The 15923-nt window shown below is 42.4% G+C and overlaps 2 protein-coding genes across 2 annotated transcripts in view; one reads left to right on the forward strand and one right to left on the reverse strand.

Moving 5' to 3' along the window:
* Positions 1–3094, forward strand: part of cdk17 (cyclin dependent kinase 17) — a 36852-nt gene extending 33758 nt beyond the window's left edge. The window contains exon 17 of the mRNA XM_056748596.1: positions 330–3094. Within this exon, the coding sequence (XP_056604574.1) occupies positions 330–367 (38 nt within the window). The 3' untranslated portion in view covers positions 368–3094. The remainder of the gene's footprint in view (positions 1–329) is intronic.
* Positions 2212–14563, reverse strand: elk3 (ETS transcription factor ELK3). The gene is made up of 5 exons (XM_056748598.1): positions 14129–14563; positions 6960–7168; positions 6167–6877; positions 4785–4907; positions 2212–3147 (listed from the first exon to the last, which is right to left on the reverse strand). The coding sequence occupies exons 2-5, from the start codon at positions 7164–7166 to the stop codon at positions 3043–3045; spliced, it is 1146 nt and encodes a 381-aa protein (XP_056604576.1). The 5' UTR covers positions 7167–7168; positions 14129–14563; the 3' UTR covers positions 2212–3042.
* Between the last annotated feature and the right edge of the window lie 1360 nt (positions 14564–15923).

A 15923-nucleotide genomic window follows, 5' to 3' on the forward strand; every position in this document is an offset into this window, starting at 1 on the left:
ACGGCTATATATAAATTATATTAAGTTACATATGGCTAATTATAGGTGGTTATAAATGGTCAAATATATGTTATTGGTTGATGCTAGTCATTTCAAAACTCACTGACTGATACATGGCATCAAAATCAAATTGTTTTCATTGGTCAACCTGTTATATTGGTCGGTCATGTTGTGTAACGTTTTAAGAGACAAATGTTGCTATTGACAAGGCAGTAGAATTTTGCCTTAGGGAACAAATTTGTCAATTTGCTTGAGCTTTCTACTACCTCTGCATATCTTACTCGTCTCTTTTCTTTCTCCCTTTACTCTCTCTCTCTCTTGACTCACAGGAAACGGCAAGAACAGAAGACAGAGCATGTTGTTTTAAGCTGTGTTCCCTCACTCACTTGCTCATTACGAACACACTCACTCAAGCACACAGACACATTTGACGGATTAGGTTGTTGGCTCTTATTCCGTGACTGTGTTGTACAGACTAACTGACAAGCCCCCCTCAATCTCTGAGAAGAGGGTGTTTAGTGTTCACGTGCGCGCGTGGTGAAAGGGGATTGGTCGAACCCACTGTCTGTCTCCCCCAGCGTCCCACCTCCAGCATGCAGCCTTGAGCCAGAACGCCCAACGCCCCTCGTCTGGATGCCCTCCCCTTCTCTCGGGCGACGGTTAGGGTGTGCGAATGTGCGCGAGCGTGTATATATTTATTGATGGGGGAGAGATGTTTTGCTGCTAATTGACTACTGTCTCTTCGTAAATTCCTCACTCTTGGGCGACCCCGATCCTGGTTGCCATGGACGCATCAGTCCGATGTCGAGTTTTTGTTCTTTTATTTTGTTTTTTGAAGATGAGTTTCTTAAAAATGTTGATACCGCAGCTGTCTGTTTGTCGTGTTAATTTTACGAGTGTGTTTTGATTTCGCTTTTGTTTGTTTTCTGGCACGGTGAGGAACATGCGCTTCAACCGAAACGGAGTGACACGAAACAGCCCCCTTTGAAGATCCATTCCAGATCTTTATTTGAAGATGCTCTGGAAACAAACCCTCGTCAATGCGTCGCTCCGATGTGGGATTTCTTCTCTACTGAGAAGTTCCATGACCTTCTCAGCCAGATTCAGAAAAGCTTCAGAAAGCTCTGGATCTGTCAGGATTGCTTCTGTAAGTTTGGAGAGCACTAGAGATTCTGCCCTTCACGGGACGTCCAGACGGAGCAAAGCAGCGAGGAGAGAGTCGAAAACAAACACTGGACTAGCGGGAACCACGTGACCTCACCGATCCGTCTGAGAACCGGACCATCTTATCTTAACCTTCCTCGTTTTGTTTTTTAATCATTTTAGAGTGATAACATTCTGTCTGAAGTGCTTGTTTGCCAGATCTTTTGTTTGGTTTCCTTAGGCATCATCACAACCCGTTACACAAATGACTTATTCCTATGAATGCATCTCCTCTGTAGCTTCTGAACGTGTGTGTACGTAATGCTTGTACGAGCGAGTGTGTGTATGTGTGAATTGAGATGATTAACTGAACAGAGACACGTTGCTTTGTGCCAGTGCTGGCTGTGAAGATGAGCTAGTTTCATTAACAGTATTAAGAATATTTTTTATTGTTGCATATTGACCCTTCTGTGAATAATGGTCTCTATATGTGGCATGTTGGAGTCCCACATTCGTGCTTGGTTTTATTCAGAAGAGAAACATTTTGTGTGGATTTAAAAAGGAAAAGTAACAAAAAAATGTCAATTTTGACCGATGCATTGGACCAACGTTTCTTTTCCCCAGCATTTATAGACATGAAGAATGCAGAAGATGAGCAGGTTTTAGATGACTGTTTTTTTTCTTTTTAAACTGACAGATGTTATTAATGTTGTAATATTGGAGACGAGCGTTTCTGGAGAATGCGTGCGTGATTGCGCGTGTGTACGTGACGCATGGAACGCGTGGTGTCTGTAAGCTCCGCCTCCGTGAAACGCTGACGCTCCCGGCTGAATTGACCGTTTAACTCTTTGTACTGCAGATATTTATTTCTTATTCAGTGAAGTAAAGATGGTCTGTTTCATACAAAGAATCCTGTCATTTGTTTACATTATTTCTGCGTGTTTGTGTTTATAAGTGAAACCCTTATTTCGTTTTGGACGCGGAAGACCGCGTCGCATTCAAAGCTTTATTTAAAAAACACAAGGCACATTTTCTGTACCCTAGGAAAGCAAAAATAATATAAATGAATATGAGAATACATTTTTAATCAATTCCTTAATGACAAATATTACCAGAAGCTATTACAAAGCTTTTCTTTCCGATATGAAATGGAATTTCGTCTATTACAAAATTGTTTTTAAGCAGGAAAATAATACAAACGCACAATTCTTACACGGGGAAAAAGGCACAGCCGGTAGTACATTTGAAGCACAGTGCATACAATGCAATATTATACAATACAATACCAGACAAACGAACAAAAACCCAGTTCACAGCCTCAAAAATATATATTTTTTAAAAGAGACTCAAATGCTAATGAGATTTCTCAAATGTTTTGCACTTAAAAAACATAGTTTTCCAAACTGAGAATTTTTTTAAGAGCACCTAAAATGTGATTTGTGTACTGAAGAGGACAATACGGGAAGGAAAGCTTTGCTTGTAAGATGATGCTGAAGGTGCTTCAATACGTATTTCTTCACAACCATCAAGTGTCCAGAACTGTACTTCGTCTCGGAGATATTTCGAAGTAATTTGCCGGAAGGCACGTCATGAATGCGTTCATTTCCAAGGCTGCATTTCCACTGACTGTCCGTGTCCTCGTACGGTCACTTCATGTTCTTTGGCATCATGTCGTAATCGTTTCTATTCGAGGAGTTTGTGAGCTGTTTGGATGGCAGCCCGAGTTAGAAAAATACCTACACAGTTTGCTGGTCCGTTTGTGAAACAAGAAATCTGCGAGTGCTATACGTGTCGACGGCCACAAGGGGGCGAAGTGCAGTCTGGCTCAAAATCCATGAAGGTCCATAATTCCTTTATTAGTGTAAGAGTATAACTTGGGGTACACAGATTGTCCGCGAATCAGGACTTCTGTGCACCGGAAGACAGGAGAAGAGAAGATGGTGGGGAGGACCTGTCCAGGTTGGGAAGAGGCACCGGGAGGGGTCCGTTCAACAGGGTGGGGAACTGTGAGAAAGCAAACAAACCACTGAGGTATTGGTGCACTTTTCAAACGCTCTGGTCACTGCTTAGCAAGGACTTTATATTTATAAATGAACAGTAAGCAAATGATTAAAACAGGAAGCATGTGGACAGTTCACCCATGGATGAAAAATCTGTCACCATTTAATCACCTTCAGGTTGTTCCGAACCTGTCAAAATGGCGTTGTTCTGCGGAACAAAAAGGAAGATAGTTGGAAGAATGTCAGTAACCGAACAGATCTCATTCCCCATTTACTAACATAGTAGGGAAAATAAATACTATGGGAGTCAATGGAGGATGAGACCTGTTCGGTTCCTGACGTTCTTCCAAGTATCTTCCTTTGTGGTTAGCAGAACAACGTCATTTTTACAGTAGTGAGTAAACGTTTACAGAATTTTCCTTTTTGGGTGAAGTATCCCTTCAATGTGTAATTTTGTAAATGTGTAACAGTTACTATGGATTTTGTTGTGATTTATAAACTATTTGTCTGAAATGTAAGAAAATGAATCTAAGAAATGTTTGCATTGTGACAGGATACTGCAGTTCTAAGGAAAGTCATGCAACTGCAAGCAAAATTTTAGATCTTTTTTCTTTAGGCAAAATAACATTTACTTGATTTAGTCTTTCGACATATAAATGTGCTTTTGTGACATTCATCCTAATATTTCTCCGTCCCTTTTCAAACAGTGTCTCTGTGTTTCACACATTCACACAAAACAAACACGCTCATAGTCACTTCTCGAGCATCACGGTAGCATTAGGAGAGAGGAACTTCCTGTTATGTGAGAGCTGACTACACAGAGACACACACCGATTCTTTTTCAGTTATCACCCCACCCTTTTTTAACAGGAAGCCGTTTTCCCCCATTTCCAACGCTGGGAGGAAACATCTGTAGCTTATTTCCAAACTCCAATACGCACACACATACACGGAGAAAATCCCAAAAGTGCCCTAAAAATCTTAATTCAACAGCATTACAAATTCATTCCTAGTATGATTCTTTCAGTGCTTCAAAACCGCAGGTATAGAAAATGGAAAGAAAGAAGAATAGCTCTTCGAGAGAAAACAAAATCTAGACAAGCCACAACATTTTTCCACAGCGGCCAATGACGGATGGGATCGACGGTCATGTGATCAACCAGAACGCACGCCGGGGGAGGAAGTGAGAGTGGGGGAGTGTGTGTGTGTTACAGCACATGAAAAGTGCACATCGTGAACTGTCACTATTCTTTTGGAGGCGGAGCCAAACAGTCGCTGTGGTTACCTTAATCATTTCCTGCTGGTGAGCGATGTTTACAGTAAAGACCGGACCCTCCCCTCAAAAGCAAGATGAGCGTACATACAGTTTGCTTTTCTGTCTTTTCAACACACACACACACATATAAGCACAAACCCTACACACTCCCCCGGGCCAGAACAGGAAGTATCCACAGGATTTCCCCTCTCGCTCACGAGAAGACTGAAACGCGACACCCAACACAGAATAAAGACGAGCATGCTCTCTAAAGAAATCACTTTGTAGAACACACACAAAAACATAAATAAATCTCTAATCCATATTCCCTTTTTATAGGTTTGAAACCTGCACCCTCAGTGCATTCTGGGAGTTTTTGTGCATACCTGAAAGAGTGACCCGTGGCCCTGGAGTCTCGCGGGGCTCAAAGGTGCTACGGGACTCAGACTGCTCCAGAAATGAATGGAGGACAGGAGAGGACTGGGAGTCAACAGCAGACCGGAGGGAGTCTGGAGAGAGAGAGAGAGGAGGTATTGTGAAAGGGGCTGAACATAAGCAGAACCGTAAGATATTTGTAATAGTCACTGAAGTCGTGGATCATGAATTCTTGATGTCTTTTCGAAACGTTTGCAAGGCTTATGTGAGTCTCTGCTTGTCTCGACGCGTCAGAGTTCGTCTTCGCTTCGGGTTGCAGGCTATATAACCCATGATGCAGAAATAAAGTATGAGTACCACTAAAACGGTAACTTTTCAAAGGTTTTATCCATTTTTTTAGCCAAGCAAATCTAAAAAGACGAATGAAATCTATCCAGATAACAGACGTCACTTGATAAACATCTGTTCTTGCATCTTGCATTTTGCTCACACACAATCTTTTGCACAATCTCAGAGCAATTCATAATTTTTCAGCTAATTTTGGCTTATTTAACATGAATTAATGAGAGATCAAGCTTGAAATAACTGTTTAAATTAGCAAGACAAAAGTCTTTGTAACAACTTGCACCAATCCTAAAAAAGTGTTCTTTTTCACCCGACATCATTGCATACTCAAACCCTTGTCTAAAATCCTAAAGTTCCATATTATATATTTTCCTCGTTTAATATCCTGTTCCGCTCGAAATACAGGATGCGTTTTGTGTTGACTTTGAAGGGAAAGAAAAAGAAACGTCTACGGGAGCGCGTTGCATCCCATGGGTCATAAACTTTGGACCGGCGGGTTGTGGCTGCAGGGAAGCATGCAAAATCAATTTCTCTCTCTCGCTTTCCCTGTTTTTCCTCTGTCCTGTGTCACCGTGCCGTACTGTGCGAGATTACGAACATATGGCTTTACTTATAGGTCTCTCTTCATTCTCATACCTGCCTGTCTGTCTTTAACCTCGAACCGTCTCACTCTTTGTCTCTTTACAAACTCGTCTTACTGCCACACGTTTCCCACTACACGCCCAGAAAACACCGAAAGTTTACTGTAATACCAGTATAGGTGTGTTTCTTAAATACCGGTGTGAAACAGAGCTCGAGTGGACGTTTCTATTATGTTCAGCTGTATCTCGGATTCGTAAGCTTCCTTGTTGTGAGCTACCTAAGTAGTTAGCTGCCTTCATAGTTGAAATGTCTTTGAAACACCCTATGTAGGTGGCATGCAGAGACTCAAATAGGTAGTGGATCAAAACATGAAAATTCTCTGGTGATCGACATTATTTTGTTAGAGCGAGTTTGTTGCAATGCGTTCTGGGTGTTCGAGTGCTATATTGCGTGTAGGTTTTAGTACCTGTGCAGTGAAAAAAGCTGGCGTTAGTGACCCTGAGGGTAGCGCTGGGCTGTTGAGGGCGATGGAGCCCAAGTCACTTCCTGAAAGCAGTATGGACGGGGCGGAGATTTCCAGCCCTCTGGGTTTCCTCGGTTTGAGAGGAAATCCATTGCTGCCGGTCCTCCTCTCGGGCGGCGTGGCCCGGTTCTGAGCTCGCTCCCTGTGGCCAGACGATAAATTCAGAGGCTGAACGCTCTGTTCCGATTCGTCTAAATGAGCCTCTGGATGCCTCGGCCGCATCGTATAGATGGGACTGTGACAGGGGGAGGGGCTGCGAGAAGAGCAGGGAGAGGGTGGCGGTGAGGAGGAGAGTGAAGCGACCTTATCTGTTCGATTGCCGAACCGAATCACCGTCGGCCCCTCCTCTCCTCGCTGTTTCTCGATTTTTATGGGACGCAGCAGCGGAGGCGGGCTTTGGAGGGAGCTGACAGTGAAGGATGAGTACAGACCAGAGTGCAGATACTCATTTCTAAAGGCGGGGCTTCTCAGGGATAGTTTCGGAGACTCCTCCCCTTCGCCGCAATCGGACTCCGCCTCCTGCAACATCCCACCCCCAGAGATGTGAGCCCCTTCGCGGCCGAGCTCGACGGCTTGAGGGTCCATTTTGAGAATGTCAGGGAACGAAACAAATTTATAAACAAACTTCTGGCCGATCACCTTCTTGATGATATTCTGCAAAAAAAGAGAAAACACAACGTGGATTAGGAAGGCATCGTCCGGAGGAATTGTGTGACGATGTCTGAGCGTGTGTAACCTTGTCGTAATAGTAGCGTAGTGCTCTGCTTAGTTTGTCGTAGTTCATGTTGGTCTTGTTCTTGCGAAGGCCCCAGAGTTTGGCCACTTCTTCGGACTTGAGCAGTTTGAACTCGCCGTCATTGGAGGTCCAGCAAATCAAGTGCTTGTGGCTTTGGTCTAGCAGTAGCTGCAGCAAAAACTGCCACAGCGTGATGGCACTCTCCATATCTGTCAGACAAAAAGTAACACAATTAATTATGAGAAGCTAAAGAGAGATTGTAGTCATTCTACAACCGATAGGGATGGGGATTGGTTTAAGCCAGAACTAGACCTTAGTCAAATTAGGATATTTAAGTCGTTTCTAAAAACATACTTTACAAAAATACTAGACAAAACAAGATGTGTCAGTTGTTTTCAATCAAGAAACGGTAAAAAGTTAGTCTGGGACTAGGCTTAAGCCTAATCTTGTTATTGTGTGCTGTATGCTTGCAGCAATACTAATGGTTTATTTTACATAACATTACATAACATATAAGTTTGTTTATAGTTGACATTTCTCTGCTTCTCTACCAGAGGATTATTTCAAAGCACGGGAGATTCGATGGAGTTCTCAGTTGTGTTTTAAGTCTTTATTTAAGCAAGTCTCGGATTTCTCAAAATTTTGCATTGGGGATATAAAATGAAAACAAATGAGAGAATTGTTAAAATACAGTCAGAGTATCTAAAGGTCAAATGAATGTACGATGCAGAGGTAAAAGAATCTTGATTGGGGTTAATTTGTTGAGAAATGTTGGAGTTTATACTGAAAACTGCAGACTTGACAAATCTGAGCTCAGTTTGTCACAATGTTGAGATCTTTCCTGTATCTCTAATGGAGACATTTCTGAGACTTCTGGCTCTTTTATCCAGAGAAATATCTGAGATCTAGGTCAACCGAGTTTCTTGCGGTCCTTCAAATCTCAATGCTGTCGGGAAGATATATATATATATATATATTATTGGGCAAATAAAGGTGCCCTGAGGACGTGCTCTTATGACCCTAACAAGGTTTAATATCAGCAGGAAGGTCCTATGGCACAGTAACGCCTAATTTAGTTAGACATGTGCCCGGTTTTAATTGATCTGATATTCAGACTCTTATCGATGAACAAGAATCCATCCTCTCGCTTTTAATTTCCCTTTTCTCTCTGCGTACTTCCTTTTCTCTTCATTCCTGCGTGCCCTCCCACAAACTCGGCAAGCATTTCCTGTTCTGTTGCACATTAACGCACGGGCTCGTAAACAACAAAGGATCTCAGCCAGAAACCGAACGCAGACACGGCAACAGCTTCACCTCTTGCAAATGAGCCACATGTTTAGCATCGACCGTCCCACTGACACGAGGTCAGTTTACAGCACGCAGACACTCAAAAGAGGTTCAGAAGGTGTCCATGCAAAGGTAGCGCAATATGGACAAATTTACTACCAAGGTAAATATGGAGTTTGTCCGTTTGTAAGACCTTGTTTGTGAACATAAAGAGTAAAGAGACCAGGTGGAGATAAGAGGGTTAAGAGAGGGCAGAACACTTCATTCTAATGCAACCCATACATCACAAAACACTGGTAGCAGACACAAAATGAATACTGGCCTGAGTTTTTTTTCAAAGAATACGGAGACACAGTGAACTTTTTTTGACACTTAAGAAGTGCTAACCACCCCAGAACACATTTGCATCACGGCGGTCATGTATCGCTCATGTTTTGTTCTGCAATTATACAAATCTAGTTTACGGGTACACACACATGTAACAGATCTTTATCTGACCTCGACACAGGTGCGTCAAAAAAATAGCTGCTGAACCTGAATAACATAGAAATGACAAGAGGTCGAACACTTCCTTTTTTTGGGTTTAATCCGTGAACGTCAACTGAATCTTTGTGATGTTCAAACAAAGGCCGTCAAGTGCATGCAGACGCAGATCTTTTTATTTACTGGACGGCAGCCTATCTAGGAGATAAGGACTGATCAATAGTCTAGTTTTGTGAATGAGATTGAGAACGGATATCTGCGGAAAAGCTGACAGGAAACCACAATCTCATAAAACGCAGGACCTCCACAAAGATATGCATTCAGATTCCAAGAAACGTCAAAATCCTCGGCCGTAACCAAAACCGTACATTTCTGATCTCTGTACTTTTGACAACGAAATTTGAGTGATGTTACATTTTCCTGGACATACTCCCTGCAAAATCCTTCAGTTTTTTCAAGCACACGCTCTAAAGACCAAAGTTGCTGAAAAGGTTCTTCACAGCGATGCCACAGAAGAAGCATTTTTGGTTCCACAAAGCACCATTCAGTCAAAGGTTCATGCGAGAACCATCTCGTGTTTACCATTTAACAATCTGAAGAACCATTTTCTGTGAAACGAAAAGGCTCTTCGAATGTCAAAGGTTCTTTATGAAACCATTCAGTCAAAAAAAGGTTCTTCTATGGCATCGTGAAGCACCTTTATTTTTAAGAGCGCAAACCGGGTCGGACGCTGCTGGGATGAAATTAAATAACAGTATCGTCTGAGGCTGACGGCAGTCGATATGTGAGTTCATCCATTAAAGGTAAGATAAAGATTTTGTAGTTGAACGGGAGTCGTTTCCATTACGCATGGGGTCTGGGATTGTTTCCAACAGGAAGATGCTTTGGTTCAATGTTAAAAGCCTTGCCGTATAGGAAGACCAAGTGTCCGCATGCCCTTGAGTCAAGCCTTTAACCTCAGCGTGCTCTTCTGACCTCTTTCATTTTCATTGCTTCTTTTACCCAGAGATGAAGTTTATTATTTAAAGATTTACGTTTATTGCACGCTTAGAATTAAGTGCACAGCGGCAAATCAAGGCTCTGATACATCACACGTTGCTTATATTTAAAAAAACATTAATTTGCTGACATGATAGTATTTTTTGCCAAAAGCAAACACAAAAGAAGATATTTGGAGGAATGTCTGTGGTAACCAAACAACATTGGCCGACACCAAACCAATGTTCTTCAAAACATCATCTTTTGCGGTCTGCAGAAGAAAATAAAGTCACACAGGTTTTCAATGACGTGAGGATGTGTCCAGTATAAGTTCGGGGTGAACAATCCCTTTAAGAAACACAACTTGACTAAAGCGTTGCTTCATTTGGAGTGGATGTCCGGTGTAAAGGAAAGATTTAAGTTGTAAAAAACAGGGCGAGTAGGACCTGGATGGATGTCTGATGGCTATTTAATAGACGTGACGTGTTTGAAATTCAAAGCTGTCGAATGTGTGCGTGTTATATCACGCTCCTCAGATTTAACTAGCGTTACATCATACTTTGGTGGCTGTAAGTCAGTCAAACAGGGCGGGCTGGCGTTAACTGCTGTCTTCCTGCTGTCTGGGCCAGAGCGATGGACGGAGTGAAAGAAAAGTAGCTGGAGAAAAGATGCTGGCTGACTCACTGGCACAGAGATCTGACAGGGAACGTGTTATATTGGTCAATAGGAACGCCATGATTGCAGTCTCGCTTATTTTGGGAAAGTCTTTGTCAGAGACACACGACCTCGTGCTTTCGCCACACTTTCAGCCATCAAACCAGACAGTTCTGAATGTCCTCGAGAGGTTGATACGAGTGTTGAAACTGAAAGCCAAAAGGAGTGTACGAGAAAGGATTTAAAACGACAAAGTCCATCAGGAGAGTTTACAATGCAAACAAAATAAAGTCAACATGTTCCAGCAGTCAAAGCAAAGCATTTTCATTTCTGTGACGAGATGAAATGAAAACATGACCCTGGACAACAAAACCAGTCTTATGGGTCAAAATTAGGAAACTGAGATTTTTACATAATCTGAAGGCTGAATAAATACGATTTCTATAGATGTTATAGTACAAGATCTGGCTGAGATACAACCGTTTAAAACTCAGGAATCTGAGAGTGCAAATAACTGAAAATATTGAGAAAATTGCCTTTGAAGTTGTTAGTCAGGGGCACTGTGGCACTCAGAAACAAAGTTTTTATAGATAATTTTGACACATACAATGTATTTTTGTCTTTTACTAAAAATGTTCCGGTGCTACTTAAGACGGGTTTGTGATCCAGGGTCAAACATATGAAAAGAAAGGAAAATGTCAAACTGAAGCATTCAAAAAAGTTGTGATGTCCTCAAATTGTGTCTGTTTTAACATGTCATGGATTTTTTGTTTTCCTTCATGTGTTTGCCTGGGACATGTACAGCAAGATACAGATGTTCCAGACGTGTGGTGACAAAGAGGATGTGCAAAGAAGGATGTGCTTCAAACGCCCTGCAGATATTTTTCAGGAAGTTCAGTGAAGATACACACAGGTTTGTTTCACTGTGCGAGCGAGGGCAACTGATACACTCCCATTGTTTTCATATGACACTGATGATCTCCAAAATGTACCTCCAAATATCATATAAGTAATGTGACATCATTAGATTGAAGGGAACAACGACTTTAACGATTTGTCCATTTTATGGGCCTTTTATCAGTAGGGACCATTTACATTTCCCCTCTCCGCTGTGATGACTTTCCCAAAGACACACTCGTTTCTATAGCAATTTTCATTTAGATGTACTTTTACGTAAGCAGAATATAAAACATCACCCTACCTCATCCCTGACCACACACACACGCCGTCCCCTTATTATTTTTTCAAACCCCAAAGAAGCGAAATAAAGCCATTTCCTGCTCCAGCATCCTCTGTGCGGAGCATCTGCGTTAAACGACCGTAAAACTGTCTATATCAGGACTTCCTACAATTCTCCTTTGAAAGGCGTCTTCCTGGGAATGCCGATCACAAACTGAAAGGTAGGAATTCCTGCTGCGGGGAGGAACACGGGAACGCCGGGACCCCATGGGCGCTTTGCACAAATAGGTTTCCTTTACCTCTTTTCCGTTTTGATGTTTGCACAACCATTTGCAAATGATCATGAGAACATTCCTGTGCTGTCTTTGTTATTTTGAAAGTGAAAAGACGTAAAAAGTGCAGTTTTAAGGAGAGGAACGACACTGAATCTGAACAACCGCCATCTGAAGACAAATAATCAACAGCCAGTGTGTGCTAAACAAACACTGAGGTCACGTCAAACATGTCTGGTTTGAATCAGACTCGTGGAAGTTTGAGAATGCAGATTAGTTTGCCTCGACTGTTTTTAATGCACTGTTTTTACATGAATTATTTCATTGTAGAGCAGATTTTTTATTTAGACATTATCTCCCCCAAAAAATCAGGTCATCAATATGGCAAGCAAAAAGTGCACATGATGTTCAATGTTTATAAAGAGGCTAATATTTTGTGCACCATTTAAAGATGATGTTTTTAGAATGCTTTTATGATGCATCAGTACGCATCACATTTAACTGTGAACAAACATAGTTTATTCCTCTCTGTGCAGCCATCGGGCAGCCGGAAATACAATAGGATGTATTTCTATCGATTCCTCTTTAGCCGAGAGCTGCATCAAGCCGTTTTACCCGCAAAGTACATTTTTGAGACTCTCACAAGCCAGTGAGTTAAGAACTTTTTTTAACGGAAACCACCACAATTTCTTCCTGTGAATCTATCCGGCTCATCGGGAAGTACAGAGGAGGAACAAGAAGAAGCCTCTCCACACATGCCGACTGTGTCCTAAACATAAATCATCTGTCTAGTCACTAACCCACTGCAGTTTTTGCATGATTTACCTCGATAGGCCTATACATCCGGATGCCGTTTTGGACACAGTCTGCGTGTGCTTATGAACACAAGCCGGTGAGATGTTTAAACTAAAAGGCCTTCGGCGCAAGACTCACTTTGGGACAGTTTGGAAACCAAAATCCCGAAGCACAATATTTTGAATGGCCCCCGGACAGCTTTAAAACACCAAACCTGCCGCACAAACCCCACCACTGTAGCGCCAGCGGAAACTCGTAACGAGATTAGTGTGTCTGCGCAGACATTACCTCGCCATGACTAAACGTGCGCTCTTCCTATGCGCACAGACTGCAGTGGAAAATTCGGAGAGCTCCTGCTAAAGAGAGGGAGATGGAGAGCGTGAAGAACTTCTTCCACCACCACATTTCTCCAGAGATCAGCAGCTCTTGAAATTACACAGACAGACCCGAGTATGTCAGCGCGTGCCCCCCAAACCCATTTGGATGCCTCAAAGTGCGTAATTGTCATTGCAACATCAAACTGAATGTAACTTCGTTTTGAATGAGAGATATTATAAAATAATAATATTCATAGTTAAAAAAATAACACGATATCTATACTGTAAAATGTACATCTCGTCAAGCGTAATGTTATGTAACCACAGTTAATGCGATGAACTTCACACTACACCTGTGGTTTCTCTCCTATGCCACCTGTGTTAATTTGACAGGAACCGAGTTTACATCAACTAACTAAAACGTAGTTCCAGTGGTTTTAAAGCGAATGCAAAACGGCTTAGCTTTACCATCGTTCGTCAGAAATTCATACATTATAAAGGTAAGACATTCAGGTGCGGTTACAAAGTAGCGCGGCAACACGCTCGTCAAGGTCACTGTAGATCTTCTCCAATCCTAAAATATAAACCCTGACGCATCCAGATGCAGGAGTAACATCAGCTTTAGGACCGAACTGAAGTTCCTTTGTGCGCCCCAATGACTCATTTTCAAGATGCTGTCTGCTGCCAGTTTCAATCCGGAAGCGCATGGCAATTAGTCTGCTGCTGTTTCCAGACAAACCAGAAACTCTACTAGCGCGTTTAAAGAGCCAGGAGGCACATTTGAGCCTCGGAAAGAGCCGTACCTTTATTTATAAACGTACACAACGATATCACAAATTCAACAGGTATCCAAACTTTACCGCGTAAGTAGCGCGTAAGTAACGGGAACGATGAGCGCAGATTGCGCTTTAGGGATCGATTGTTGTTATTCGCGTATTCTTTCGCTTTAAAAGGTCTCGTTCTTCATTTAACCGGACAGACGTTTTGGATCGAAGACGTACACGTCAGGGCTGTACATTTCAAACAGCTCATTCGTTTCGATAAGTTCACGGCGTTGACCGACTTTTTGGGATATCAAGTTTCATTCCTGTACTTTGGAAGCTCTTCTTCCTAATGCTATTACCAAGTCGTCCAACTATACGTTTGTAGACATCTCAAAACATTTGTAAAACGTCGAGATGGTATAAATGATTAGTCAACGTACCTGTGCGTAAAGGTTTGGGTTTTCTGTGTCCTTAATAACTTTTTTACCAAGAATTCCGTATAATGCGCTGTTTTTCCATGCTGTCGGCCGTCTCGTCAGCTCTCAGTCGGACTGTAATGGGATCCCGACTGTTTTCTCTCTCTCTCTCTCTCTCTCTCTCTCTCCCTCTCTCTCTCTCACTCTGAGCAGGAAGTTGGTGCAGGCAGACAGCGAGCCGGCTCACTTCCTCTCGCCGCGCGCTATTCCCCAGGCGCTCGGGCCGTCTGTGTAAACACACTTTTCCTCCTCCAGCCACTATCCGCAAATGCGCGACATTCAAGAACACGCGAACGCACGGACGCGCGCACCCGCGGTGATGTACTGTAACTTGAATCTGCTGCGAGCGGAGCGCACTTACGTCATCCTCTTCCTGTCCGGGACCCGCCGGGAGGAGCCCGTGTTCCTTCCTCCACACACTTTTTTGTGTTGTTGTGTGCGCGCGCGTGTGTGTTTCTGACAGAATTGCTGAGAACGCCCAAGGTAGAAAAGTGTCTGAAACGGTTCAAGTGATATAGACAGTATTTATTTGTGAAATTAGTGAATAAATGCTCAGTCGATGACGTAAGCAGTAATTGCAATTTGAAGTAACTCATCCAGTACTTAATAAAAGTCTGAAACCTCTTAATCAATAGAAAGCTGGAAAATAAATAAGCATTAGGCCTATTTCACAAATGAATACATAATATTAAAGGCCGCACAATTAAACATTTGAGGTCACCACCGATAAAAAAGCAAGTATTAGAGTCCCAGTGTTATCTAATCTTATTTTGTCATGAAATTTTGCAGCGTTTATTGTAAGTAGCGTTTTACAATTCATGTACCCACATAATGTCCAGTTAAAATCTGAAACTGCACATGCGCCCTGAAATGACGAAAATTAGACTGCTTGGCTAACAAACTGCTTGGGCAACAAAACACAGATGCATGACTTTGTTTGACTTACCGTTCATGACCAGCATGTTTTATCGCTTGTACCGTGCTTCTCCGGGTGAATTGTCCAACGAGGGACTAAGAAAAGTTGTTACGTAACGGAATGTCATATTTTCCAAAAATCACGAAAGCTGGGGGAGTGTATCGAACATTGAAATATGACGTCACACGTCCAACACGTTTTTTTTGTACAATTTGACCATGTCGTGCACGAGAAGTCAGTTTTATACATTGTAAAGAAGTCCAAACACATGAAACACTGTGGCACCCCAACTTTAAAAGAAGCTGCAGTGAGTTTCTTAACTCCTTTTTTTGCAGAACGTAACCCTTTTCTGCCTGCAACGGGGTTCACGTGCTCTTTGAAACAACATGTACGGTTTTGCAGTAGTCGATGTAGATCACTTGTGGGATGGCCACGGTCAGAAAGGCCTATTCGTCTTCGGTTTGGACCATGTTTCATTCAAAACAGTAGTTTGATCGTGATCTTTATTCCCCATCACACATTAGTTTACGAGTGCCATGGGGCTCCACGGGGGGGTGTAACCCTTTTCCGATTTCCTGAAGGGATATCCAGTGACAGGAAGCAGGATATTTCAAAACACACGCTCGCACACATAGTGCAAAGTGTTTTTATATTTCTCTTATAAACCCCTGGTAGAATATTTGTGTGGTGTAATCCAAAAATCTGCGCGAGTACATTTAATCTTTACGTTCCCTCAAATGTCAGATCAATTCGTGAGCAATTATTGTGAACCTAACATTTATGTTCCCTCTACGCCCTCTTGCGGAGAAAGGCGGCATTACAAGTGCCAGTAAAAGCAGTTTA

Source organism: Triplophysa dalaica, chromosome 5 (assembly GCF_015846415.1).
Source record: "Triplophysa dalaica isolate WHDGS20190420 chromosome 5, ASM1584641v1, whole genome shotgun sequence".
NCBI classification, from domain to species: domain Eukaryota; kingdom Metazoa; phylum Chordata; class Actinopteri; order Cypriniformes; family Nemacheilidae; genus Triplophysa; species Triplophysa dalaica.

Bases quoted from the DNA above. Each gene is read 5' to 3' on its own strand.
- elk3 (XM_056748598.1), bottom strand. From the start codon at position 7,166: ATGGAGAGTGCCATCACGCTGTGGCAGTTTTTGCTGCAGCTACTGCTA. The intron at 6,878-6,959 runs GTTACACACGCT...CTTTTTTTGCAG, and splicing joins TACGCTACTATTACGACAAG to AATATCATCAAGAAGGTGAT. The intron at 4,908-6,166 runs GTACTAAAACCT...CTCTCTCTCCAG, and splicing joins CAGCTTTTTTCACTGCACAG to ACTCCCTCCGGTCTGCTGTT.